General features: G+C 38.7%; 1 protein-coding gene across 3 annotated transcripts in view; it reads right to left on the reverse strand.

The window, feature by feature from the left end:
- Window positions 1-13,512: 13,512 nt before the first annotated feature.
- The window catches only part of ANKRD28 (ankyrin repeat domain 28), a 141,814-nt gene continuing 131,517 nt past the window's right edge, over window positions 13,513-23,809 (reverse strand). For 2 of the 3 annotated variants that reach the window (XM_034760730.1, XM_034760731.1), the window contains 2 exons: window positions 23,091-23,182; window positions 15,190-15,476 (listed from right to left, as the gene is read on the reverse strand). In XM_034760730.1, the coding sequence (XP_034616621.1) occupies window positions 15,190-15,476; window positions 23,091-23,182 (379 nt within the window). Of the gene's footprint in view, window positions 15,477-23,090; window positions 23,183-23,809 lie in introns of all 3 variants that reach the window. The other variant, XM_034760729.1, reaches the window with a different exon arrangement.

Consider the following 23,809-nt stretch of genomic DNA (forward strand, 5'->3'; position numbering starts at 1 on the left):
ACTGCAGCATTTAAAATTTTCTATAAAATATAAAAAGTAATGGCTGTCTCTCATATTAAAGTACGACTACGACGAAATCAGTTTCCACATGTAGGGTTCAGGAAACATGCCAGGTTACTTGGTGTCTACGTTCCCTCCTACTGTTGGCCGAGTTGGCGCAACGATATTCTGTTGCACGCCCTGTTTCCTTTGTAGCAGAGTGCCAAGCTCACCTGTCATGGGTCGTATCTTCTCAGGTCATTGAGTCCAGTCCGGGAGACTATGTGCTGCTTGATGCAGTCCTTGTAGTGGAGTGGCCAAACTTCATACTGCCTATTTTGAATTCACTGTACAGAACTTTCTTAGGCAGTCAATTGTTATCCATACATATGACCTGGTCAACCCAGGTCATTTGCTTCCATGCTAGCATGGCTTCCAAGCTTAGCATGGCTGCCATCCGTAGTACTTCATTGTTGGTGATTTTGTCAGACCATTTGATTCCCGTTATGCTGCATAGGTGTCGTCTGTGATCACAGAAACCCCCTTGGGGCTGCCAACTGATGTGCCAAGACTACTTCTGCCCCTGCTTTTCCTGCCAGCTTGGTAGTCCAGCACCCTGTCGTGTTGAGCCGGACATACCAGTCTGCTCCAACACTGACCCAGGGTCTGAACCATGTGCCCCAAAGCTGCAGACTTAACTGAAAGTAACTTAAGAAGTGTTCCTGTTTTTAACACTCAGATACCCAACTCCAAATGGGGTGCAAACCCCAAATAAATCATTTTACCCTGTATAAAGCTTATACAGGGTAAACTCATAAATTGGTCACTTGCTGTAACACTGATAGAGAGATATGCACAGCTGTTTGCCAGCCTGCCCCCCCCCATGTATTAATACATACTCTGGGTTAATAAGGAAAAAGTGATTTTATTAAATACAGAAAGTAGCATTTAAGTGGTTCCAAGTAGTAACAGACAGAACAAAGTGAATTACCAAGCAAAATAAAATAGAAAACGCAAGTCTATGTCTAATACAATAAGAAAACTGAATACAGATAAAATCTCACCCTCAGATGTTTCAATAAGTTTTTTCCACAGGCTGGACGCCTGCCTAGTCCGGGCACAACCCTTTTCCCTGGTACAGCCCCTGTTCCAGCTCAGGTGGTAGCTAGGGGTTTTCTCATGATGGCTGCCCCCTTTGTTCTGTTCCACCCACTTACATATCTTTTGCATAAGGCGGGAATCCTTTGTCCCTCTCTGGGTTCCCACCCCTCTTTCTAAATGGAAAATCACCAGCTTAAAGATGGATTCCAGTTCAGGTGACATGATCACATGTCACTGTAAGACTTCATTACCCACTTGCCAGCACACAGGTATACAGGAAGACTTACAAGTAAAACAGAGCCATCTACAGTCAATTGTCCTGTTAATGGGAGTCATCAAGATTCCAAACCACCATTAATGGCCCACACTTTGCATAATTACAATAGGCCTTCAGAGTTTTATTTCATATTTCTAGTTTCAGGTACAAGAATTATTCATTCATACAAATAGGATGAACACACTCAGTAGCTTATCAGCTTTGTAATGATACCTTACAAGAGACCTTTTGCATGAAGCATATTCCAATTACATTATATTCACACTCATTAGCATAATTTTCTAAAATCATATAGTGTGCAACATCCCAACGTCATTGGAGGCAGTTTTTGGATATGGTGACGAGTCTCCAACGAGTATAGAAGACAAGGGAGCACAACAGCGTTGTAAACTTGGCACTTTGTGGACACTTTGACCCCTCCCCCCATCTTGTCCAAAGTCTTTTTTGTAGATGACTGAAAGCTGAGGCAGTAGACTCTAAGCATGCTGAACGTTCTTTATCAATGCTGGTGTCGGTAACTCTGCTACCTAGGTAGCAGAAGGACTTGACATTGTTTAATTGACAGCCGTTCAATGTTATGTCTGTTGGTGATGGAAGTAATGGGTTTCTGCCAGGAAATGGCTGATAGAGGATTTCTGTTTTCTTTACATTAATACAAAAGCCATAAAGGGATAAAGCATGGGCAAAGGAATTCAGCAAATGTTTTAGGTCATTTTCAGAAAGGACAACAAATGCTGAGTCATCTGCATACAGTAGCTCCTTTATTTCACTTTGCTGGGATTTGCTTTTAGCCTTGATTCGGTGGAGGTTTAGAAGTCTGCCCTTGAATCATGTTGTTAAAGTGACACCTGTAGTGGTAAGTATGTGCAGCAACTTCTAGTACTCCAGCCAAGAACAAAGTAAATAATGTAGGAGAAAGCTCACAGCCCTCTTTAATCCCATGGACTACAGAAAGGGATCAGATGAGTCAGCACCCACTGATACATGGGCCTGCATATTGTCATGGAAGCAGCATATAAGGTTGATTAGTTTGTCTGGGCAGCCAAACTTTGCAAGAAGGCACCAGACAGCAGAGCGTTTAATTCTTACTAAGGTCGACAAAGGCAACGTACAGGGACATTTGTTGTTCAGCAGCTTTCTCCTGTAAATATCACATTGGCAGTGCTGCGTGCTGAATGAAAATCACACTGGGATTCAGGGAGTACATCATGTGCAATAACCTGAAGCCTTTTCAGCAACAACTTACCAAGGATCTTACCAGCGATGGAGAGGAGTGAAATGCCACAATAATTGCCGCAATGTCTGTTTGGCCCCATTACACTTGTAGATTGTAACTATTTTGGCATCTTTGAAATCCAGGTTAAAACCTCTTTTTCCAGGCAGAAAGAAAATAAGTCTAGTAAAGCTTTTTAGAGTATAGGACCACCGTGTTTCAGCACGCCAGCTGGGATTTCATCAGCTCCAGCTGCCTTTGCTATTTCCATAAGTGCATTCTTAGCCTCCTTCAAAGTTGGTGGATCTTCTAATTCAAATCAAACTGGTCTTTGCTTGATGAGAATAGTATTTGATCATTTGCGCTCTACTCACAATTGAGGAGAATTACATCTTTTTAGTATCATACTGTGCTCAGTCAAGAGGGAACAGCTTTTGCTTTTAAAATGTAAACTACAGCGTCCAGCACACACCACTGTGTCCTATTCTGGTTCAGAGACTCCAGGAGTAGAGAGGAAGGAAAAAGGCAAAGCAGCTTGAGGGGGAAAGATGTTACAGAACAGAGAAAAGGAATTGAATAGAGGAAAAACAGGAACGCTACAGGTCTGTCTCATCTTACGCTGGAATTACGTTCCGCGGTCAGCGCGTAAAGCGAAAACCGCGTATAGTCAAAATTACATTGAGTGTAATGGTGGGCGGAATCGCTCGCACTACAGGAACAGTATTTAAATTATTTTTCTCTTTTTTTTTTTTTTTTTGCTTTTGCCGACCGCGTAAAGCTGAATTTGCTCATGTTAAATGCGCATAAGATGCGACAGATCTGTGTATGAAGCAGTAAAACTGTACAGATGAGCCTGTGACTTTCATCAAGTGTCTGGTGACATTAGTTAAACCCTAGTTTCATATCAACAAGAACTCCCTTATTGGAATTCTACCCTTATTTTGTAGCAAGTTGGCTTTACATAATTCCTAGTGGAATCACTGCTGAATTCACACCTCATTTTCCCAGGTGTACTGTGTCAAATAGCAGTTGCAACTGATCATTACACAGTTTCGACTGGCTAAAGCTCCTGCAGCATTATGAACATTTATAGAAGGATTTTAGTAGTTTAGAAATTAAAAAAATAAATCAAGAAACCAGTGTGAAAAAATTAGGCTACATTGTGAGACTTTTGGTTTCTATCCTATTATGCAAGCCATTGTGTTCAAAAGGCTTAAGTTACGTCTGCATTTGATATTAATAACTGCTTTACAAACACTACTTTGTCTCAATCTGTTCCTATTTGAAGACATTTCTCTGAGATGGTTGTGATATTTAGGCAATTTATATATACTTCATAAAATCATTTAGTGGGAGCTCTGAAAAGCACATAATGGATTGTGGGAGAAAGATTTTTTTTTTACATAAAAATTGCATGCACCAGATGGCAGAATCCTAGTGATTACTCTGACTGTTAAATGATAAACACAGTTTCTGGAGCAATATCTATGATTAACTGTTATAATACTGTACCACACTAAAACTATTATTCTGTAATGTAGTAAATGAAGTGAAAAAATGATGCAAAGAAAATACTAAAAGATCAGATTAATTCTTTTAGTTTGACTATGAGAAAATAACCTTTATCCACAGACTGCATATTATTTCATGACTTTATTGGTTTTTATGACTTCATTTCTGTTATAGTTGAACGGTTGACCTGCAGATTTGGTCTGATGGATGCTGGTGCAGTAGCAGGACAGTTGCTCACTTTACCTTTATTAGATGAGTGGTTAAGGAGATGGATGGAGTACACAAGTCTAACAAGAGACTATTGATTCCCAGACTTGATTTGGTCACATCAAGGAAGTCCTGAGATGTGTGCGCTCACACAAGGAGAGTTGAATAACTTGTGCCACTTGATTCTCATCTTATTAGTGAGCATAAGACAAGCCATCTGGATTTTGGCTAGATATATGATAGCACTAGCCTGGCAATTAAAGCATGTATGTGTATTGGAGGAATTAGGATAAATGAGGATCCTATGCTTTGAAAGACTCCATAGCAGGGTTTCAAAAAGGTTGATGGTCTCAAGAAAAATGTGAGTTTGCATCTCAGGCTTTGCACATCTCTGTGGTAATTATGTAGAATCCCTTACTCCCCCATCTCTTGCAGTCTCCTTCAGGCTGTACTTTATAAGTCTGACTAATTCAGCACCTGCAGTCCTGTTCTCTCAGGGGCAATGACAGGGTTAACCAGTGACCAGCCAACTTTCATAAAACAGTCTTGTTTATTCAAAACAAAAGCACTAGGGAGAAACAAAAACAATAAGCAACTTATATGCAGGTGTAGCAAATGAGGCAGTCATCAGGGTCTCCATGTGGAAGATGGATAGAATTGAAGTAGTCCAGGCCCTTTCCACAGGGCCTGTCTCTCTTGGTCACAGTTTCATGTCAATTCTTGGCTTGAATGCCAGTTACCTATCTCCTTAGGTCAGGGTGTTTACTTTATACTTTTTGAAAAGTCCTTTATGTTCTTAGGCTTCTTGATTCAGACCAAGCCAGAGCAAGTGAGTTCCCCAGGGGATGAAACTGCCAGAGACTTGTTACCTGCATTAGGGATGTGCATTAATTACCCCTCAGTGGTTTTAGACCCTGTCAGAAGAATCATTTAGCGCTCTCGCTGAGCCAGAAATTCAATAATTAGGCAGCCCATAAAGATACACTTAACATTTATAAAATCAGTACAAGTCTTTGAATAGTTTCAGTGTCCACAGCATGTCAAATGCCCACAACAGGGACACTCGTTAAAACCATCATGAAGATGTTGCCCTTCAGAGATTATGTTTCAGATCCCTAGCATATCTCCTTTGTTTGTTTAAACGGTTAATAGATCTAAAATGTAACTTCACTCTCAGACTTCACTCTGTCATGTTTTTTTAGGAATAAATAAGAGTGTTGCCTGTCTCTAGCACCTGACCAATAAGGGAAATTCACTTAGTTGTCCTTATTGGCTTGAATCTTGAGATAATTAGGAAATCTTGTTTAACTAATTCAATTCATTCTCAATTGCCTAGAGAATAAAACTCCACACACTTCACCATTTAAGAGCCAACTTGTGAATTTTTTTTATTGCACTTGCTTTAATCTGCACAGCAACTCATTTGGTACTTCCATTCAAGCTTTAATGGAGAAAAATGGTGAGAATGTAAGATGGCTACTCTTTTTTTTTTTTTAAAAGACTAATGACACTGCATTGAAACTAATATAGCCAGAAGCACCCATGAGGCTGCATATTGTTAAGACTACTGTCTTTATAGTGACATACCCAAGTGCTTCAAGGATCTCTCTCTCTCAACCTGGGTTTGAAATTGCTAAGAAATAAAAGCAAGCCTCGACTGTCAGCAGCTCCCATCTGCATCACATAAAATGAACCAGAATACACTGAAAGCTTGAACCACTCCAGTTTAGTCGCTGTCCGACCCAGAATTCTAGGAGATTGTTTTGAGAGTCTGCAAGGTAGAGTTAATTCATATCTTCATGAAGGTACAGTCTTTAATCTTCTTCCCTCTCACTCCACAATATTTTAAAGGTAAATTCTGAAGCCAAAAAATACCCCAGTGGAAGGATTTTTGTCCTTTATGCTCCTGTCACATACAGAAAGGCAGCCTCAAATTTGCTTTAAAAAGTTGACTTTCTGAATTGTTTTCTAAATCATCATCAGCAACATCAGGCCCTTACATAAACTGCAGAGGGAGGGGATGCTCTTTCCTAGACTGAAATTTTAGACTAGGAATTGTCGTCATCCTCTCCCCCTCAGGCATGGAGAGAGCTGTAGTTCAGATGACCGGCATGGGTGTTATTACACTATTCAGTTCCTCCAGCCAAAGGAGAGAACCTGGTACTACCCCCAAGCAATGGAAAAAAACATTTGGTCCCATAGTAGAGTTCACGATTAGGAAAGCCCATCTCATCATCATCATATTATTATTTATAGAGTTAAATTTAGAATAACTATTTCAAATAAACATACAGTATCTTGTATTTAAGTGTTTGACAGTTAATAGCTCTTACAGTTAAAAAAATCTGCTGTCAATTTCTTTAATAAATTGGCTTTACATTTTATGTGGTTAAGAATTATTCCATGATATTTAAGACATTTGTTGTCAGCTTGTAAAAGACAGCCCTGTTTAATGAATTCCTTTTCTATCTGATTTTGCACAAAATACTGGCTGAAGATTAACATTATTTTTGAATCCTGACTTGAGATCATTATTGCCCAATTGTAGCATGTATTTCTGGAACACAACTTATGGGATCAGACAGTTAAAGCAACGTGTCGTCAAGAGAGAGGAATACAAGAGGGGAAGCATCACCAGTTGGAATAGCTATTATTTGGGAATTTAAATTAATCATGTAAGGCAAAGGTTTCAAAAACTAGAATAAAATAAATAGATAGCAGGTAGGCTTAGTGGTGCTGCTTAGTCATTCAAAGGTCATCATTAATCAAGGCAGGCACAAGGAGCATAGAAAAAAATGTATCCAGTTTTGAACTCACTTTCTATTTTAATATTTATTAGCTTGTGTCTTTTGATATTAAAATAGATATTCCTCAGCTTAAACCCAGACCTTTGGGGTAGGGACAGAGTGAGAGAAAAAAGGTTGGATGGCTAATTAAATATATATGAGACTCTCTTTTGGATTACTGGTTCAAATCCAGTCAAAACTGATAGTGGGTAAAAGTTGTTGTCGTCACACAGACATGGATGGCAATATGTGAAATGAGTTGGTCTTAAACGTAATGGCAGATGTCCACATCACAAAAACCACCACATCTCCGGCACTCTTGTAGCCAGCTACAGCAGAAAAAGAGGTTCTTACACGTAAACACCTTCTTAACTCTTTAAATAAAATAAATAAATAAATAAATATAGTCCTGATAGTTTAGGGTTAAGGCAGACTATTGGGAATGCTTGCTCAGCCATTCCCAGCATTGTACCAGATCTACAGAGAAAAAGGGCACACAAGTCTCTAGGTCTGTCAAATTTTAATAGATCTAAGACTCACTTCATGCAGAATTGCAGGTTTAGACTTTAACATGTAACTCACCAAACCAACCAAGGAATCGGATAGTCAATGTAGGAGACCATGACCTCCAGCATTGTCAAAAATGATCTATGATTATACATAGACTTACCACAGCTGCACACATAAGAGCAATCCTTTGTGCATTCTCCATTTCAACTACAATGTTATCCCCAATTCCACTTGCCCATTAATTAATAGAGAGGTCAAACCCAGGAAAAGAAAGAAATCCTCTCCCAATAAAGAAACTCTGATAACAGAATGCTACCACTGTTCTGTCAAAAATACTAGTTCTAAAGAAGTGTTTCAATATAATTTTTTCTAAGACTGGAACAAGAAATTTGTGTTTTGCTGAATTATTGCATTATACATTCCATCCAAACTGCTAGGGTTTCTGGGATAAGACAGGCCGGGTATTTACATTTGAAAACAATTATGGGGCTGATGAATTTGAGAACAAGAACTATCTGAAAAGCTGGTATTTCATTGTGTTTGACTAACTGCTTTTGCAACGGGTTCCTGACGACTTTGGAAAGCAATATTTTCTCATTATTGTGATCAGAATATCAAAATAATATGGCAGCACTGTTCAGCTTCTTCCCACAGGTTCACAGCTACTTAGGAGCTGGCATAAAGGAAAAGACCACTGGGCCATTAAGATCCATAGCCAGCCTGACAGTACGGATTGGCCATTCTTTTGTGCCTACGTATGCAGTGCTATCCCATTACTTATATTACAGTAGCACCCAAAAATGTGTTTAGTGTTGTATAAACAAAAGGCAAATCCCTACTCTGAAAAAATTACAGGTTACCTCCCGCTCCCCCCAATTCACATACAAAAGGTAGATGAAAGGGGACAATATAAAACAAAGTGGTCAAGGCTGTGTTTGGACATATTGTGATAGTTTTGTGTCTATATAGAGGTGTGTGTTTTATAACTATTCCCAGTTACTTAGCCATTAATTGGCTAATTTCTGAAGTTGGTCTTGTAGAGAATTTGAAGGCAGGAAGGTAATGAGCTTGGGGGACCTGCTCAGGGAGAATCTTCCAGGCTACACATTAGGCACAGAACAAAGTGCAGAGGCAGTTATAGGAGATGCAGACAGAGGGCATCATGGCTGGTATCTGTGCCAGAGCAGTGTTTGTATTTGTGTACTGGGGGCACAATAAGAGCCTAGAGTTCCGGTTGGGTAGACAGAGAAAAGATTGGATCTTAGCAACATTGCGGTGTAAGCAGAAGCAAGATTTGGAAACAGCCTAGATGTGAAGGGGAGAGGAAAAGGAGTCTGCCGAGATACCCATGTTACTTGGGTTCCTATACTGCCAGAGTCATTCATAAATCTCCAATTTGGCCATGGCCATAGCTACCCATGACAAAGGACAAAAGTCAAAGGAGGAGAGCCAAGATTTCTCAAAAATGACTATTAATTTTGGGTCCTGAACATGAGACACTTGAAAAGAGCCTAATTTTCAGAAAAAGCTTCCATCCTCTGGAGATCAGGCCTGATCTAAAATTGGGGACCCAAAAATGGTAGTACCTACCACATCAAGTCAGTTTTGAAAAGCTTAGACAGAATAAACTTCACCAAAAATCACAGTGTTTTGTATTTTGGGTGCAAATTCCACATATGGTATAACAACAGCGAAGAGCCTTTGACCTTGGCAAACGAAGTCCAAGCCAGAGTCAACTACTGTAAACCCATTCTAGTTCCCCACCTTTTATTTTGAATTTTTTTTTACACAAGCAAAAAAGAACCCTCGTGACTTCTTGGGGAATATAAACTCTCACCCAGAGATCAGCCTCTGGTCATTTGTGTTGGTGCACTGTAGTTAAGCTTTGTGATTCTTGGTAATTTTTGTTCAACTCTTATCAGAGGTGGGTGTACAGCTATAGGCAAAAGTCTCAAGTCATGAATTTTAATAATGATGGTGCTTAAGATAAAAATCTAGCTTCATAATTTTAATGAAGGGAGGATGAGAGTTAGGGAGATAATCCACACAAGCAGAATTCTCAGAGGTACAGCGTAACCAGGAAATATACCTTTGTTAAAGGGTGTGGGAGTGTATGTGAGAGAATTCTAATTCTATTCATACAATTCTGAGTTTTGAAGTAAAAAATTTTGGGTGGAGGGAAGCGGAAAACGACAGAGAAAAAAAACAAAGGGCCAGATCTTAAGCCATACCCACGAGAACAGATTTATTGATTTTAATGATATTACGCATGTAAGGATTGCTTTGTACAGTCCACACACAACAGTCTGTGGGTGACAATTTTGTTTGTCAAATGCAGCATCACTCTAAAGCAGTGGTTCCCAAAGTGGGGTTTGCAGAACTTTACAGGGGATTCATCAGAAAAATTTCACTAATGGTGGCCAGAGGACCCCGGGCATTGGAGGCAGCAGGTGGGGCCCGGTTGCAGGGCAGACAGCCCGAGCCTCAGGGAGAGCGGGACAGGACAGTTTGGGCTGGCAGCTGGAGCCTTGCCCCCGTCAGCGGGGGAGCCTGCAGTCCGAACCCCAGCGCTCCACGCGGGGCTGGCAGCCCAAGCCCTACCCCCGTCAGTGGGGAAGCCAGCAGTGATTCAGGACTTCCAAGAGCTATGCAGAGCAAAGCAAGCGCATCCATCACACTGAGGAAATTTAAACGTAAATCCCTGGAAATATTCATTTTTAGGAGGGGGTTCATGAGATTTCACAACTTAGTGAAAGGGGTTCGCGGGCTGTTAAAGTTTGGGAACCACTGCTCTAAAGTCAGTTCCCCTGAGCCAACGGCTCATTAGGCTGCTGTGGTTAAGGCATATCATCCTGTTCCCTCTTCTTAGCAAGGCACATGTTTTTGAGCAGTTGAATGGTCCATTGATAAAACAGAATTCAGACCAGCCTTGCTGATCATCCCAGAAGGCTTCTGGGTAAAGCATGTTGTAATAATCATGTACCACTAATCTGTACATTGAGAAATTATACTAGCAAGACAGTCTGCAATGTTCTTTTCTGGAAAGAATTGCTTAATTTGTGGCAGGGTGTGCCAGGGCTGAGCGCCAGCACCTCTGGGCTTGGCACTTCATAGCCCGGGCACCTCTGGGCTTGCCACATCAGTTATGAAAGTAAAAAAATTTCTTAAACCCCGGCACCTCATTCATTACAAATTAAGCATTTAATTTAAAAGTCTCCATACAGACTATGAACTTTCGAAATAGGTTTGACTCAAACATAATTTAGTCTTGAGAAAAGAGCACTGAGGTGGGGATCTGATAAAAAAAAACAGTCTTCAAATATGTTAAGGGCTGTTATAGAGAGGCCTGTGATCGACTGTTCTCCATGTCCACTGAAGGTAGGACAAGAAGTAATGGTCTTAATCTGCAACTAGGGAGATTTAGGTTAGATATCAGGAAAAACTTTCTAACTATTTGGGTAGTTAAGGAGTAGAAAATCCCATGCCTGCCAGTGAGAGTCTAGGTTTACTTGGTCCTGCCTCTCACAGGTGGCTGGACTGAACGACTTCGAGGTCCCTTTCAGCCCTACATGTCTGTGATTCTAGAAGTTTGAAAAAGAGCATCCACGGGCAAGCTTGTTTAATCTGTTGTATATAAATGTGGAACGTTCTATTTCATGCCATTTCAATGAGTCATTAACCATAGCAACCTATTCTTTAAACACATTTGCATGCTTTTTTTTTTTTAAATTACACACACACACTTTTTGGAATAAGACCGTATCCTTGTAATCAGTGGGCCTGATTTGATGCTCATGTATACTAACGCACCCATAAAGCCCTTTTACATGATCAGAGTGGTTAAAAGGGGCCTTTGTGAAAATGAGATTTAGGCCAGATGGGTGCAACTCAAAAAAAATCTGTGGACACATTAACAGTTGGCAACAGCAGTTCAAGTTATACTGGGAGTTTGACACTGGAAAACATAATTGCAACTATACATACAAAATAATGGAGTCTAAATTAACTGTTACTATTCAAGGAAGTTTGTGATCATCATGGACAGTTCTCTGAAAATATCTGCTCAATGTGCAGAGACTGTCAAAAAAGCTCACAGACTGTTAGGAGCCATTAGGAAAGGGATAGATAAGACAGAAAACATGACACTATATAAATACATGGTATGCCCACACCATGAATACTGCGTACAATTCTGATAACCCCAGCTCAAAACAGATATTAGAATTTTAAAAAGTACAGAGAAGTGCAACAAAAATGATTAGGGGAATGGAACAGCTTTTATACGAGGAGAGATTTAAAAAAAACGGACTGTTCCTCTTAGAAAAGGGACAACTAAGGGGGGATATGGTAAAGGTGTATCCAGTCATGAAAGGTGCAGAGTAAGTGAATAAGGGAGTTTTATTTACCCTTCACATAACACAAGAAACAGGGGTCACCCAATGAAATTAATAGGCAGCAGGCTTAAAACAAACAAAAGGAAGTACTTCTTCACACAACCTGTGGAATTCATTGCCATGGGATGTTGTGAAGGCCCCAAAAAAGGATCACTGATTCAATAAAGAACTGGATAAGTTCATGGATGATAAGTCCATCAGTGGCTATTAGCCAAGATGGTCAGGGACACAACCCCATGCAATCTGGGTGTCCCAAACTCTCTGCTGCCAGAAGCTGGGACTGGATGACACAGGATGGATCACTTGATAATTGCTCTGGCTGTTCATTCCCTCAAGCATCTGGGACCAGCCACTGTCAGAAAAACAGGATACTGGGCTAGGTGGACCTTTGGTCTGACCCAGGAGAGCCATTCTTATGTTCATATTAGTGGCTCACTGCAATTCTAAACTCATATAAAGATTAAAAAAAATTATTTAACAGCATTAAGAGCAGAGGCAGCTTAGACCCAAAAATGGCAAGCTCACAAAGAACATTAGTTAAAGAGAATACCATGCTAAGGAACAAAACAGACACAAGCTGCTTCCTCCAACCATAAGCTGCAATGGATCATGAGAAGAGGTTGGTGAGGGTTGTTTTGATGTTTTTTTTTCTTTTTAGTGCCTTTTTAAAAATAGAAAAAAGTTAGCAATGCATTTAAATCAATAGGCTTCTTTCGGGGACCGATGGCCTGCCCTAAGTGACCTAGTTTTCAACCTAGGAACATTTCAAATTAGGTAATTGTCAGCCATCCTATAAATTACTGTCCTTTTTCTCTGGGGGGCGGGATGGAGGACCCACACAGGCCAAGGCAACAGACCATCTTGAGATAAAATTATCACATCTTGAAGAGTTAAGAGCAGAAACATTTGCTAGTACAGATTTCAGCTGCATTCAGTAAGACCGTCTCACAGTTCTTAGGGAGCAGCAAAAACTGAAAAGCACCATTAACTGAAATATCACAGATGTTACCTTTCAGACAACAAGCATGTGACCTAAGTCAATACTCTTCTTTGCAGTGTGGGAAAAATCTTGTCTCAACTGGTTCAAATCAGATCATTATAGAAATTACCAGGTTACTGATAAGATACTGATTAGATGTAGTGAATCAAAAGTGTGGCTAAACAATAAAGAACTCCAAAGAAGATTCAGAGGACAGTGTGGTATAGAAAAAGCATGGACTCCCCAACTCTCTATAGTGTGGAAGGATCATATATGCAATATGCTGTTTCTGCCATTAATCAATATTTATGAACTCTTAACAAGAAAGGTGATGCTTACAAGGCAACCTAGATTCTAAACAGTAATTAAACATCACCTAGGTCTTCCTTGTAAAGTGATTGTAAATCTGAATTATTTACATGCACTTTGGAATTAAAAGGACAGCAAAGCCTTTGTAAAATAAATTTTATAAATTCTAATAGTTATTCAACAAAAGAATCTTTGTAATTACTGCTTAAGTATGGTACACAGATACAAATAAATTATTCATTAAATACAACTCACATCTGGGTTTTATTATACTCTGTAAAATATACAGGAATCTTGATGTACTGAAAGAGTGCAGGTAAATACAGTATTCAAGCAATCACTATTTCTATGTACATGCTCATTAATTCTTCAAAAAACCCACAAAATTATCAAATAGATCAAAATACTGTCCTGTTTTTCCACACTTTATGTTCAGAAAACCAGCTGATAATTTACAATGGCATTAAGGTTTCCAGTTTCACAATACAAAAAGGATAAAAGGTAATTGGGATTCAGTTTATTTGTATTTTACCTGGACATGCAAGAATCCCTTGCATGTGCGTAAGTAATTTAACTTTAAAAGTAATAGTTATAGCTAAAGCAGAACCCAATAAACTAAATACTCATTTAACAGACAAACTTCAGTCTTCCATTTTTCAGGCGCTTTTTTTTTTTTTTTTTTAAACAGTAGTCTGTTATAAATAAAAAGACTGAGGGCAAGTTTGTACTATACTACAGGGGCCTGCATCTTCTATTGATTTTTTAAATAGAGAACACCACAGATATTTCTTCCCGAAGACCCAACATTGTACCTTTTGATAACAGGGAAACTTTCTTTTAAATTCACCTTCCCCCCCACTCAGAACTCCAGGATTTAAAAGAAATACAATATGGAGGCACAGACTTAATCTCACTTACAAACTTTATGATGTAAATAAGTGGGTGAATTGTTGATAAATCCATTCTCTAAGAACTTTCAGCCACAACAGGGTGTCAGGAGATTACATTTAAATTTTTATGCAGTTTCATTTTCTCAGTAAATTACCCTTCATGTATTTAAATAAAAATATCTCAATTTAAAACCCAGAAGTTAAAAATCTAAAACTGTGCAACAATTACTGCTTCCCTCCCACCCCTCCCCTTGTTTATTACACTGTACATGTAACACCCTGACTGTACCTTGTTAGCTGGTTTTTTTAAGCTTTATAAAAGTATGACAAGTTCATTTTTGTTTAATCTAAAAGAAAAAACAAAACTGAAAGATACATCTGCTTTCTTTCATGGTACATTTAATAGTGTCGGAAGGCTTTTAGATTATAAAAAAAAAATCAACATTTAAAACCAAATCTAAGCTTCATTCCCAGAAATAATTAAGGTTTGGTTAAGACAACATCTCATTTAACCTATTCCAGTTTCCACAAAAAGGTATTTAATTAAAAAAATCTTTATTTGGTCCTTTGGCAATTTGCTGCACACACAATGCCTACTGTACCAAACTCATTTATTGCCTTCAAAATGGTTTTAGTTTTATTGATTATAGTTAAATCAAATGTCCTTTTTGTTGTACAATAGTGTTGTTCATTTACATAGACTAGGGTGCAGAGTCTGGAGAAGTTACTCCTGGCACCACAAACAAAATGGTAATGTACAATTAAATAAAACAGTTTTGACATTCTTAATTTTTTTTTGCTGTAGATTCCAAGTATTTTTCAAGAATTTATGCTTCTTTTGCAAAACCTGCTCTTTAAAATCCTCCTAGTGTCACACACAGATCTTTCATATGCACCCACAATTAAAAAAAACCCAAATCTTCTCGTAGGTCTGTCCTCTTGTAATCAAACACGGACTGCTTTTTTTTCCAAAAGCACAATTCTGACCTTCAGATGACTGGGCTCACTCTTCAGACCTCCAGATGAAGCTTCTTAATAGGTCTCAGAATCTGAGTCATTAAGCTCATCCTCTTCTGTATATGGGTAGCCATCTTCCCTGCCAATATTGTTGAAACTACAATAAGAGCTATGTTCACTCCTCATGATTGGCAAGGAGTCAAACGTGACAGTTTTTGAGGTGCTGGTGTAATGATTAATGGCATTGAATGTAAGGGAAGGTAAAGTGCTGCTTGATGAAACAGGCATCATCGTGGCCAAAATGAGAGCTAGACAATCAGCCACATCCTTATTGGGAGCACAGGCCAAAGCTGGTGTGTAACCTAGAAATCAAAATAAAATCAAAACCTTTGTTTAAAAAATAGAAAGTGTACAAATTCTTCAAGAGCTTTCAATCAGACAGCTGTAAAAACATTTAAATTGCTTAGTTCTGTTTAAAAAGGAACATAAAATTAAACAATTTAAAATTACAATATCATTTATTCTTGTAAAGTTTTGCTGTTACAAAAGTATTACAATGTTTACCTGCTGATTATAGTCTCTCTCTACACACACACACACACACACACACACACACACACAAAATATACCATACAGGCAGCAGGGCTGATGATCAGGAAGATAAAACAAAACCCTGGGAAATCAGAAGATTTGGGAGGGTAGGATTTGATAGATTTATTAGGCAAAGTTAGGAATTTTGGGGTCAGGGAGAAAAACTGGGATTTCAAGCAGCCAGGAAGTTAACTGAATGAAGACAGGTAATTCTTGTTCCAGTTAACTAAATGCAACCAATAATTAATTTTGCAGGAAATCTATAGGTATTTTAAATAGCCATTATAAAAAACAATTGCAAACATGTAAAGCTCCAGGATAAGGAATATCTGCATAGCTGTTCATTTCAGAGTAAGCAGTCTTACCGAAATATTTGCCCCAAGGCAAGTTGGCAAAACATAAGGGTGACTAGTGAAAGTGAGATGTTAAACAATTTTTGTACTGGTATAATTTAAGCAATCTATGTTTTGTTACTAAATAGCAATATAAAATAAGAAGATATGAAAGAGATAAACTAAGAAATCCACAAAATATTGAAGAAATGTCAACTGCATTAGTGGGTTAGGACTTGCAGTCTTCTTGCTTCAACTCAGTACTATTTCAAACAGCACTACGTTGCACACTCAAGGTTCCCTAGTGTGCTGTACCAGCAGGGTCTACATGGACCAATAAATGCGCCACACCTTAGTATGCTTTAGAATTTAAACCCCATAGTGTGCATTACCCCACCATGTAGATTATGACTTTAAGGAGTGTGGAGCTACAATTTTGGTCCCAAGTCAGCAGTATCTCAATGAATGGAACTTCTTGTGGATATAGCACCCACAAGGCACTTTGTTTTCAGTTTTTATTTTAAGATTTCCTAGGAATTTATTAGTGTTTATCAAAAAAAAAAAAGTGAAAATTGATTCATGGAGGACAGGTCCATCAATCGCATTGTGGATAAAAATTGGATTTAAATTTTTTTTTTTTTAAATTGGATTTTTTTTATAAAGTGCATTTTGAGGAAAAAACCTATCATTATAGCTCAAAGATATTTTATCATGGAATAGGGGTTATAAATTCTAATTCTATAGCATGAGACAATATATTAATGTAATGTTTAAGAAAAGTTTTGTAAATAAGTTCCAGTAGTTCATGGATTATGGACCCAATCTTATGGAGTTCCACGGGCTTCTGTATAGATTATTTAGGTTAATCTTTCTATCTTCCCAATGAGACTCAGTCTAGAAGATACCATCAGAGATGCTTAGTTTTGCAGTTCTCAAACTGTGGATTTGTGTTTCCAGAGATAACATGCTTGTTAACAGCAAAAATGTTTTTAAACAAACAATATATAGAGGTGAGAAGTGACAGACCTCAATCCTATTGTCCCTCTGCAAATTTGTGTACACAGAGACAATCCCTTACCTCTCTCTAAAAGTACAGTTTCAAAAAGTTAAATGAATAGAAGATTGTTGGGGGTGGAATAGATCTGGACAAGGAGAAGAAGTCTGGAGATAAATGTGAGAAGGGAGGGACAGGCAGTAGAAACAAAAATGAAACTGTTTAAGCAGCATATTCCAGAAGTCTTCAGGTCTTTCTGGGTGCAGCCTTCATTGATTTGAGATCTACCATACCATTTTCTCACTAGAAGGGAAAACTTATAATGGCAGCAGGCCGTAAAAGAGGCCCCATTTGGGAATATTTTAAGGAAGTTCCTCTACTTGTGGGTAAGACAGGCATGCATACAAAGTGTTTCATCTGAAAATTTTTCAAAATAAATCACTTTAAAAATGTACAGTGTGTACCTTCTAAAAATGAAACCTACATCTGTCTCTGAGTTGTGAAGAATATGTATTAAGGTTCTAACAGCCAACAAGAATGCACTTTTACAAATCCATGATTAAATCGAGGCTTCCTGGCTAGTGATTTAAATCATGATTTAAATCAAATCCACCCTGCTTCCCTATCTCTATTGGAAACGCCTCACCTAATGCATCCTAGGATTGCATTAGCCTTTTTCATGACAGCATCGCACTGGTGGCTCATAGTCATCCTGTGATTGACCATACACCCAGGTCTTTCCCCTCCTCTATTGCTTCCAACTAGTAAATCTCCAGTTTATAGCAAATATTTGTTAGTCCCTAAGCGCATGACTTGCACTATTACATTTCATTCAATTTCTATTACTCCACTTTTCAAGGTCATCCAGATCTTGTGTAATACTCTGGTCTTCCTCTGTATTGGCAGTACTTCCCAACTTTGTGTCATCTGCAAATTTTATTAGCATACTCCGACTTTTTGTGCCAAGATCATTAATGCAAATGTTAAATAAGATTGGGCCCAAGAGCAATCCTCCAGGAACTCCACTAGCAACTGCCCTTCAGCCAGATAGTTCTCCTTTCGATATGACATGTTGTAGTCTCCCCATTTAATCGTTTCCTTACCCAACTTTGGATTAATCCCCGTCTTCTCCAATTTAACTAACAATTTCCAGACCTAAGTGGAACAATATCTGATGCTTTGCTAAAATCAAGGTAGATTAGGTCTACTATATTTCCTTTTTCTAAAACATTGGTTATCTTCTCAAAGATCAGGTTGGTCTGGCAAAATCTACCTTTTGTAAACCATGTTTTAGGTTATCCCAGTTACTGTTTACCTCCATGTATTTAATTACTCTCTCTTTCAAAATGTGCTCTAAGACCTTGTGTACAATTGAAGTCAATCTAACAGACCTGTAGTTGCCTGGGTCAGGTTTTTTCCTTTCTTATATTAGCAATTTTTCAGTCATCTAGGCTATGACCCCCTAGTTTGAAGATTAATTAAAAAAATCTTGCTATTGGATTTGCAATTTCATATGCCAACTCCTTTAATATTCTTGGAAGATGATTATCTGGGGCATCTGATTGTTATTGTGATTTTGCCTCCCAGTGCTACCTATTTAACAGGCGAGACTCGTTAACACACGGTACAGGAACTTGCTATGTAGCGCTATAAATTTGCTCACTAACTCACTGACATAGAAATCGACAGGAAGTGCGGAGCGGAAACGTGTTGTATGTCTTTACCGCCAACGGGGGGTGGGGGGAAGAGGAGGAAGGGGCAGCAACGTTAAAGCTTTAAGGACGGTCCTTTGCCATGGCAGTGCTTTAACGTTGCTGACCGTCCCCGTCGGCGGCTCTGCTGGTAGGGACCCTACTAGCAGTGCCGCCGACGGGGGAGGCAAAAAGGGCAGAGACGTTAAATGCTTTAAGGATGGTCCTTTGCTGCGGCAGCACTGGGCTGCCAACGGTGGGGGCGGGGGGAGATGGAAGGGCGCAGCAATGTTAAAGCGCTGCCCGGCAAAGGACCCTGCAGTGCTTTAAGGTCCCTGCCCCTTTTGCCCCCCCTCAGCCATCGACAGGCGGGGCGCCAAAGGGAGCAACTGCCCCGGGGCCGGCGATTTAAATGGGCCCGGGGCTCCAGACACCACACCGCAGCAGCGCATCCGGAGTCCCGGGCCCTTTAAAGTGCCACGGGAACCCGGGCGGCGTGGACCAGGTGGCCTGGAAGGGCTGGCTGGGGGATGCTGACCCCTAGCCCCGCCCCTTCCGCCCGAGGCCCTGCCCCGACATCCGCGTGTAAACAGGTCCATACTGTAACAAGGTGTCAAAGAGGCAATTTTTATTTCATCAGCATATATTCTACGTGCTAAGGAATTGTTTTTGTTGTAAAAGTAGATCCAGTTGCTCAAGCTTTTTAAGGAAACCTCAACAATTGTTATTGTCTGTTCAACTGGTGTTGTACGTTAGGTAACTGCACAGACAACTAACAACTTGTCACATAAAATAATATTGTATTTACATGGGACAATATTAAGGAAGAACAGCAAATGGGGGGGAAGAAGAGCTTGTATTAAAATTATTATTTATTTGCTGAGTATAGACATTGTGCTTGACACTGTACAGAACAGAGTAAGACAGTTCCTGCCCCAAGGAGCATTCAATCTAAGAAAAAAATCAGATAATTAGAGTTCAAAAAGCACCAGCTGACCATGTGACAGGGATGTTCAACAGTGCAGCAGTTTTTTTTTTTTAGCGTTTACAACAAATCATAGCATCTGCAGGTTAAAGTGAACAATGACAGTCTTTACAGGAGATGTGCATTTTGAGGAGGATTCAAAGGAAAGGGCTTTTAGAGACTGCTGTACTGGGATGAAGAGGGCATTTCAGGCAGACAGGGCAGAACAGAAGAAGGCTCACTATTGATACTCAATGCACAGAACTCCAGATAACATTTATCAATGCTGCAGATCTCTTGTGAAAGTGACAAGTAAAACAGATTTGTTTAAACTGACCATGTGTGTCACTATTTCTACTATTTGTGCGCTATCGTGAAATTAATGCAAAGAAGAAAGAAATACAATTGCTTTTTATTGTTGAAATTTTTAAGACATGCTACTTGTTAATGACCTGTTGATGAGTGTTATCTGGAACATGACATTCCAGATTAAATGCTGAAAAAATAAAACTACAGGCCAGTCTGAAGATTAAACAAATTATTTACATTTAATAATTACTCTAAAAGTACTATTTATAATCGGGATTGAGCGTCTGTCTCGCACCAGCTGGGAGAGATCTCTAACACATTCTGTGTTTAAATATACCTAAAAGATGAGATGACTGCTTGTCTCAAGAAGGGATAATGGACATCTGTGCCCTCAACCACCAGTTCTTATATAGCACTTTTCAGCCATACATCTCTAAGTGCTTTACAAAGGTGGCAAATATCATTACCCACATTTTACAGATACGGAAACTGAGGCACCGGGAGGTGACATCACCCAGCAAACCACCAGTGGCAGGCAGAGGAATAGAACTCAGTCCAGTGCTCGGCAACACTGCCTCCCCTTAGAGATTTTAAAAGCTCCAGTACTATAAGTGAAGACAGAGCTGAATACAATAAGCTCAACGAATACTAATAAAAGTGAACAAAAGAAGATTCCTCCCACTCTGAGGGGAAGAAGACATTAGTCATATTCTACTCATCAATAAAAAGGATTATTGAGAGAGGATTGAGAGAGAGCTACCATGCCTCAAGCATACCAATAGAGGCATTCTAAACAGAGTATGGGAAGAGCTGACACATAACCAGGTTTTGCAGCACTGACATGACAATGAATCATTGTAGAAAATACAGAGTCCAGAAAATGATGTTTAGCAGAAGTAGAAAACTCATGTAGATGCTCTGTACACCTGAAGTCTGAGACTGGCTGCTATCACTCGTATACTATTGATCAAAGGCACCTTTTATATGACAAGTTAAAGGCAGTTTAGCTAAAGTTATGTAGTCTTGTGAACAATTTTTGAAGGTTTTCTTAGACCAAAACTTACTTAATGTTCTGGTGCCAAATGAAGGAAAAAAACTCGATAAACTTATGGCTGGGTAGCACTTGCCTGATTTAATAAAATTCAATAAAGCTTTTCAAATTTACTTGGTGACAAAGAGCTTCACAAAGACAGACAGCAGAGGAAAATTACTGAATGATTAAAGTGGTAACAGATGGAATTTAGGATTAATTTCCACCGTGACTCTAAAACTTAATACAATCAGTTATATCAAGTGAATTTAATCCTAAGAGATTAAATTGAAGCTAGGAATAAAAGTTTAAAATTAAAACACGAGGTCACAAGAATCTAGTGGCTCAGAAAGAGGTTTTATCAGCTAAAGATATTAATTGCCTATGATACTGGAGGTTATTACTAAGAAGATTTTTAACAGAGTTTTAAATGCAGCAATTCTCTCAAATTGGAACGTGGAGGGCTAAACTGAAGTTGGTCTATCTTTTCCATAGTCATAAAAAGCCAAATTTCTATTAAATTAACACAGGGAAGATACCTGTAACCTAGACAGGCCAACATAGAAGATATTCCAGCAGTTTTTGCATGAATTCCATGTAATGATCCACTTACACTGATAAACAGTCACCATGCCAAGAATTCTAGATCTCACGCCTGCAAAGGTTTTTGTTGTTCCCATGACACACCTTTTGTACTAAGGTAAAGAAAAGGCTGCAGTAGTAATGAATGCTTTCTGTTTTCTCCTTCCCACTAAGCCTATCATGACTTCCATTTTCCTGAACTGGATTTACCAATCCCCTATAAAAGGATAAGACAGACTTGAAACTTGTGCTCTGTTAACTAAAAGCATCATCATTTTGCTATCTCAGATCCTAAGTTGACATGGCCATGCCAAAGAAAAAGCCAGATTGTATTCATAATGGACATCCAGGGCTGCTGAAAAAAAAGAAATTAAACTGTCGCTATAAAGAAAAACCAGAAACTCAAATGATAATTAAATTAGATAAAAGCAACAGGTCCTTTCAATTTGAAATTAAAAATTCAAGTTAAAAAAGTTCACTTACTACACTTTCTTTTGAGTCCCTCTGACAATTCTGTGATTTTTACTAAAATGTTTCTTTCTCCTCTGTTGCAGTGTGAAACAAACACACAAAAACAGGGGGACTGACTGACTACATAGGGGAAACAGTGAAACTGATCAGACAAATAGTTCTGTCAAATTCACAAGCTACACAAACTAAAAAAATCCCCCCCAAAATATTTTGCCCTTCTAATCTCTCATCATTTTAGAGAACTACTGATGTGGCAACCACTACCTATGATAAATAATGTTTCAGACAGATTAAGCAGTGAAATATCAGAAACATAATGGGAAGTTACAAGAGAAAGAGAAAAAGCGTAAAAAGTGACTGGAACAATAAATTTCACAGGCATTTCTGCTGAAAAAAACAGCAACCACTCAATCACTTTCCTTGCTAGGAAATAAAACAGCACAAGGACTACAGAGCTTTTCAGATAGGAGAAAAGGAAGTGACAGTTGATGGAGTTAAATTCCATTATGCCCCTACAAAGTGCACGATTTCACCTTTGAGATGAGGCAGTTATGTTTTCTTGCTTCTATGTACTGCAAAGCTCTTACAAGCCAGAAGCGTGAGACCCAAAAACTGGGATCTGTGGCACATACTTACTTTTAGAAATATATACTCAAAAGATTTTAGTGCATATCTATTAAACCCAAGTCACTAATGTCCAAAAGTAAGAGTATACTCTGATACTATGCTCTTAAGATTGTTTCCAATATTGCTAAAACAACACCTAATATAATCAGACTGCAATGTGGAATCAACTATTTGCGTTTGATAACCTGCATTAATGTTCCAAACATAATCAGGCTCTTCCATTTCTCCTGCTTTGCTAACCTGACCCAGCATCCACATGTCCCATTCTTAGAAGAAGGCATTCCATCATATAACCAGTATAAAACTTAAGAAAGTTTACCACTTTCCAAACCAGGAGCATAAACTACTGTTCCTTACTAGAAAACAAGGTAAATTTTATTCTTACCATTTTCATCTACAGCAAGTACACTTGCTCCCTTGCCTAAAAGTTCTTGAACTACAACTGTTAATCCATTTCGAGCAGCAACATGCAGAGGTCTGTGAAGACAAACAAACCTGGTTATAGACTAAGCCTCCAAACAAGATACAAAATAATATTTTAGGAATGAAGTGCCCATCTATATTGACAACCACACTATGTATATATCCTTTATTTCTTCTGTTCCTTAACTTCTTACAGAATGTAAAAATTAAAGAAAAATAAAATTATTTTCCTTTATTTAAAAGTAAAAAAAGGAAAAATTTAAAGCTGCATACTCATTCCTCTCAACAGCAAAGAACATTTCTGCAACAAAAAGTATGTACTAGTAAAACTAATTCCTTTTTATGACATGACATTGTGAGGGAATAACTCTTAATCTGGCATGCCTTATTATAATAAAAATATTAAAAAGAACTTGTTAAAAGGGTGGCAACAAATATTCCCCTTTCCACTTTAGGATTATTATAGCAGCTAGTTGTGTCCATAATTAAAATAACTAATCTTTCACTGCAATCTGAAAGTAGACTGCAGCACATCGGAGGAATTATGCAGGTCACTGGCAATAGTCTTTTATTAGAGTACCACTAGCAGGATGCTAATCATAGTCTATTATATAAAATAGTTGAAATCAACGTTCCCTCTAATTTTTTACATCCATGTGCAGAATTAATTTTGTTATGTTC

The sequence above is a fragment of the Trachemys scripta genome, chromosome 2, assembly GCF_013100865.1.
Source record: "Trachemys scripta elegans isolate TJP31775 chromosome 2, CAS_Tse_1.0, whole genome shotgun sequence".
Classification (NCBI taxonomy): domain Eukaryota; kingdom Metazoa; phylum Chordata; order Testudines; family Emydidae; genus Trachemys; species Trachemys scripta.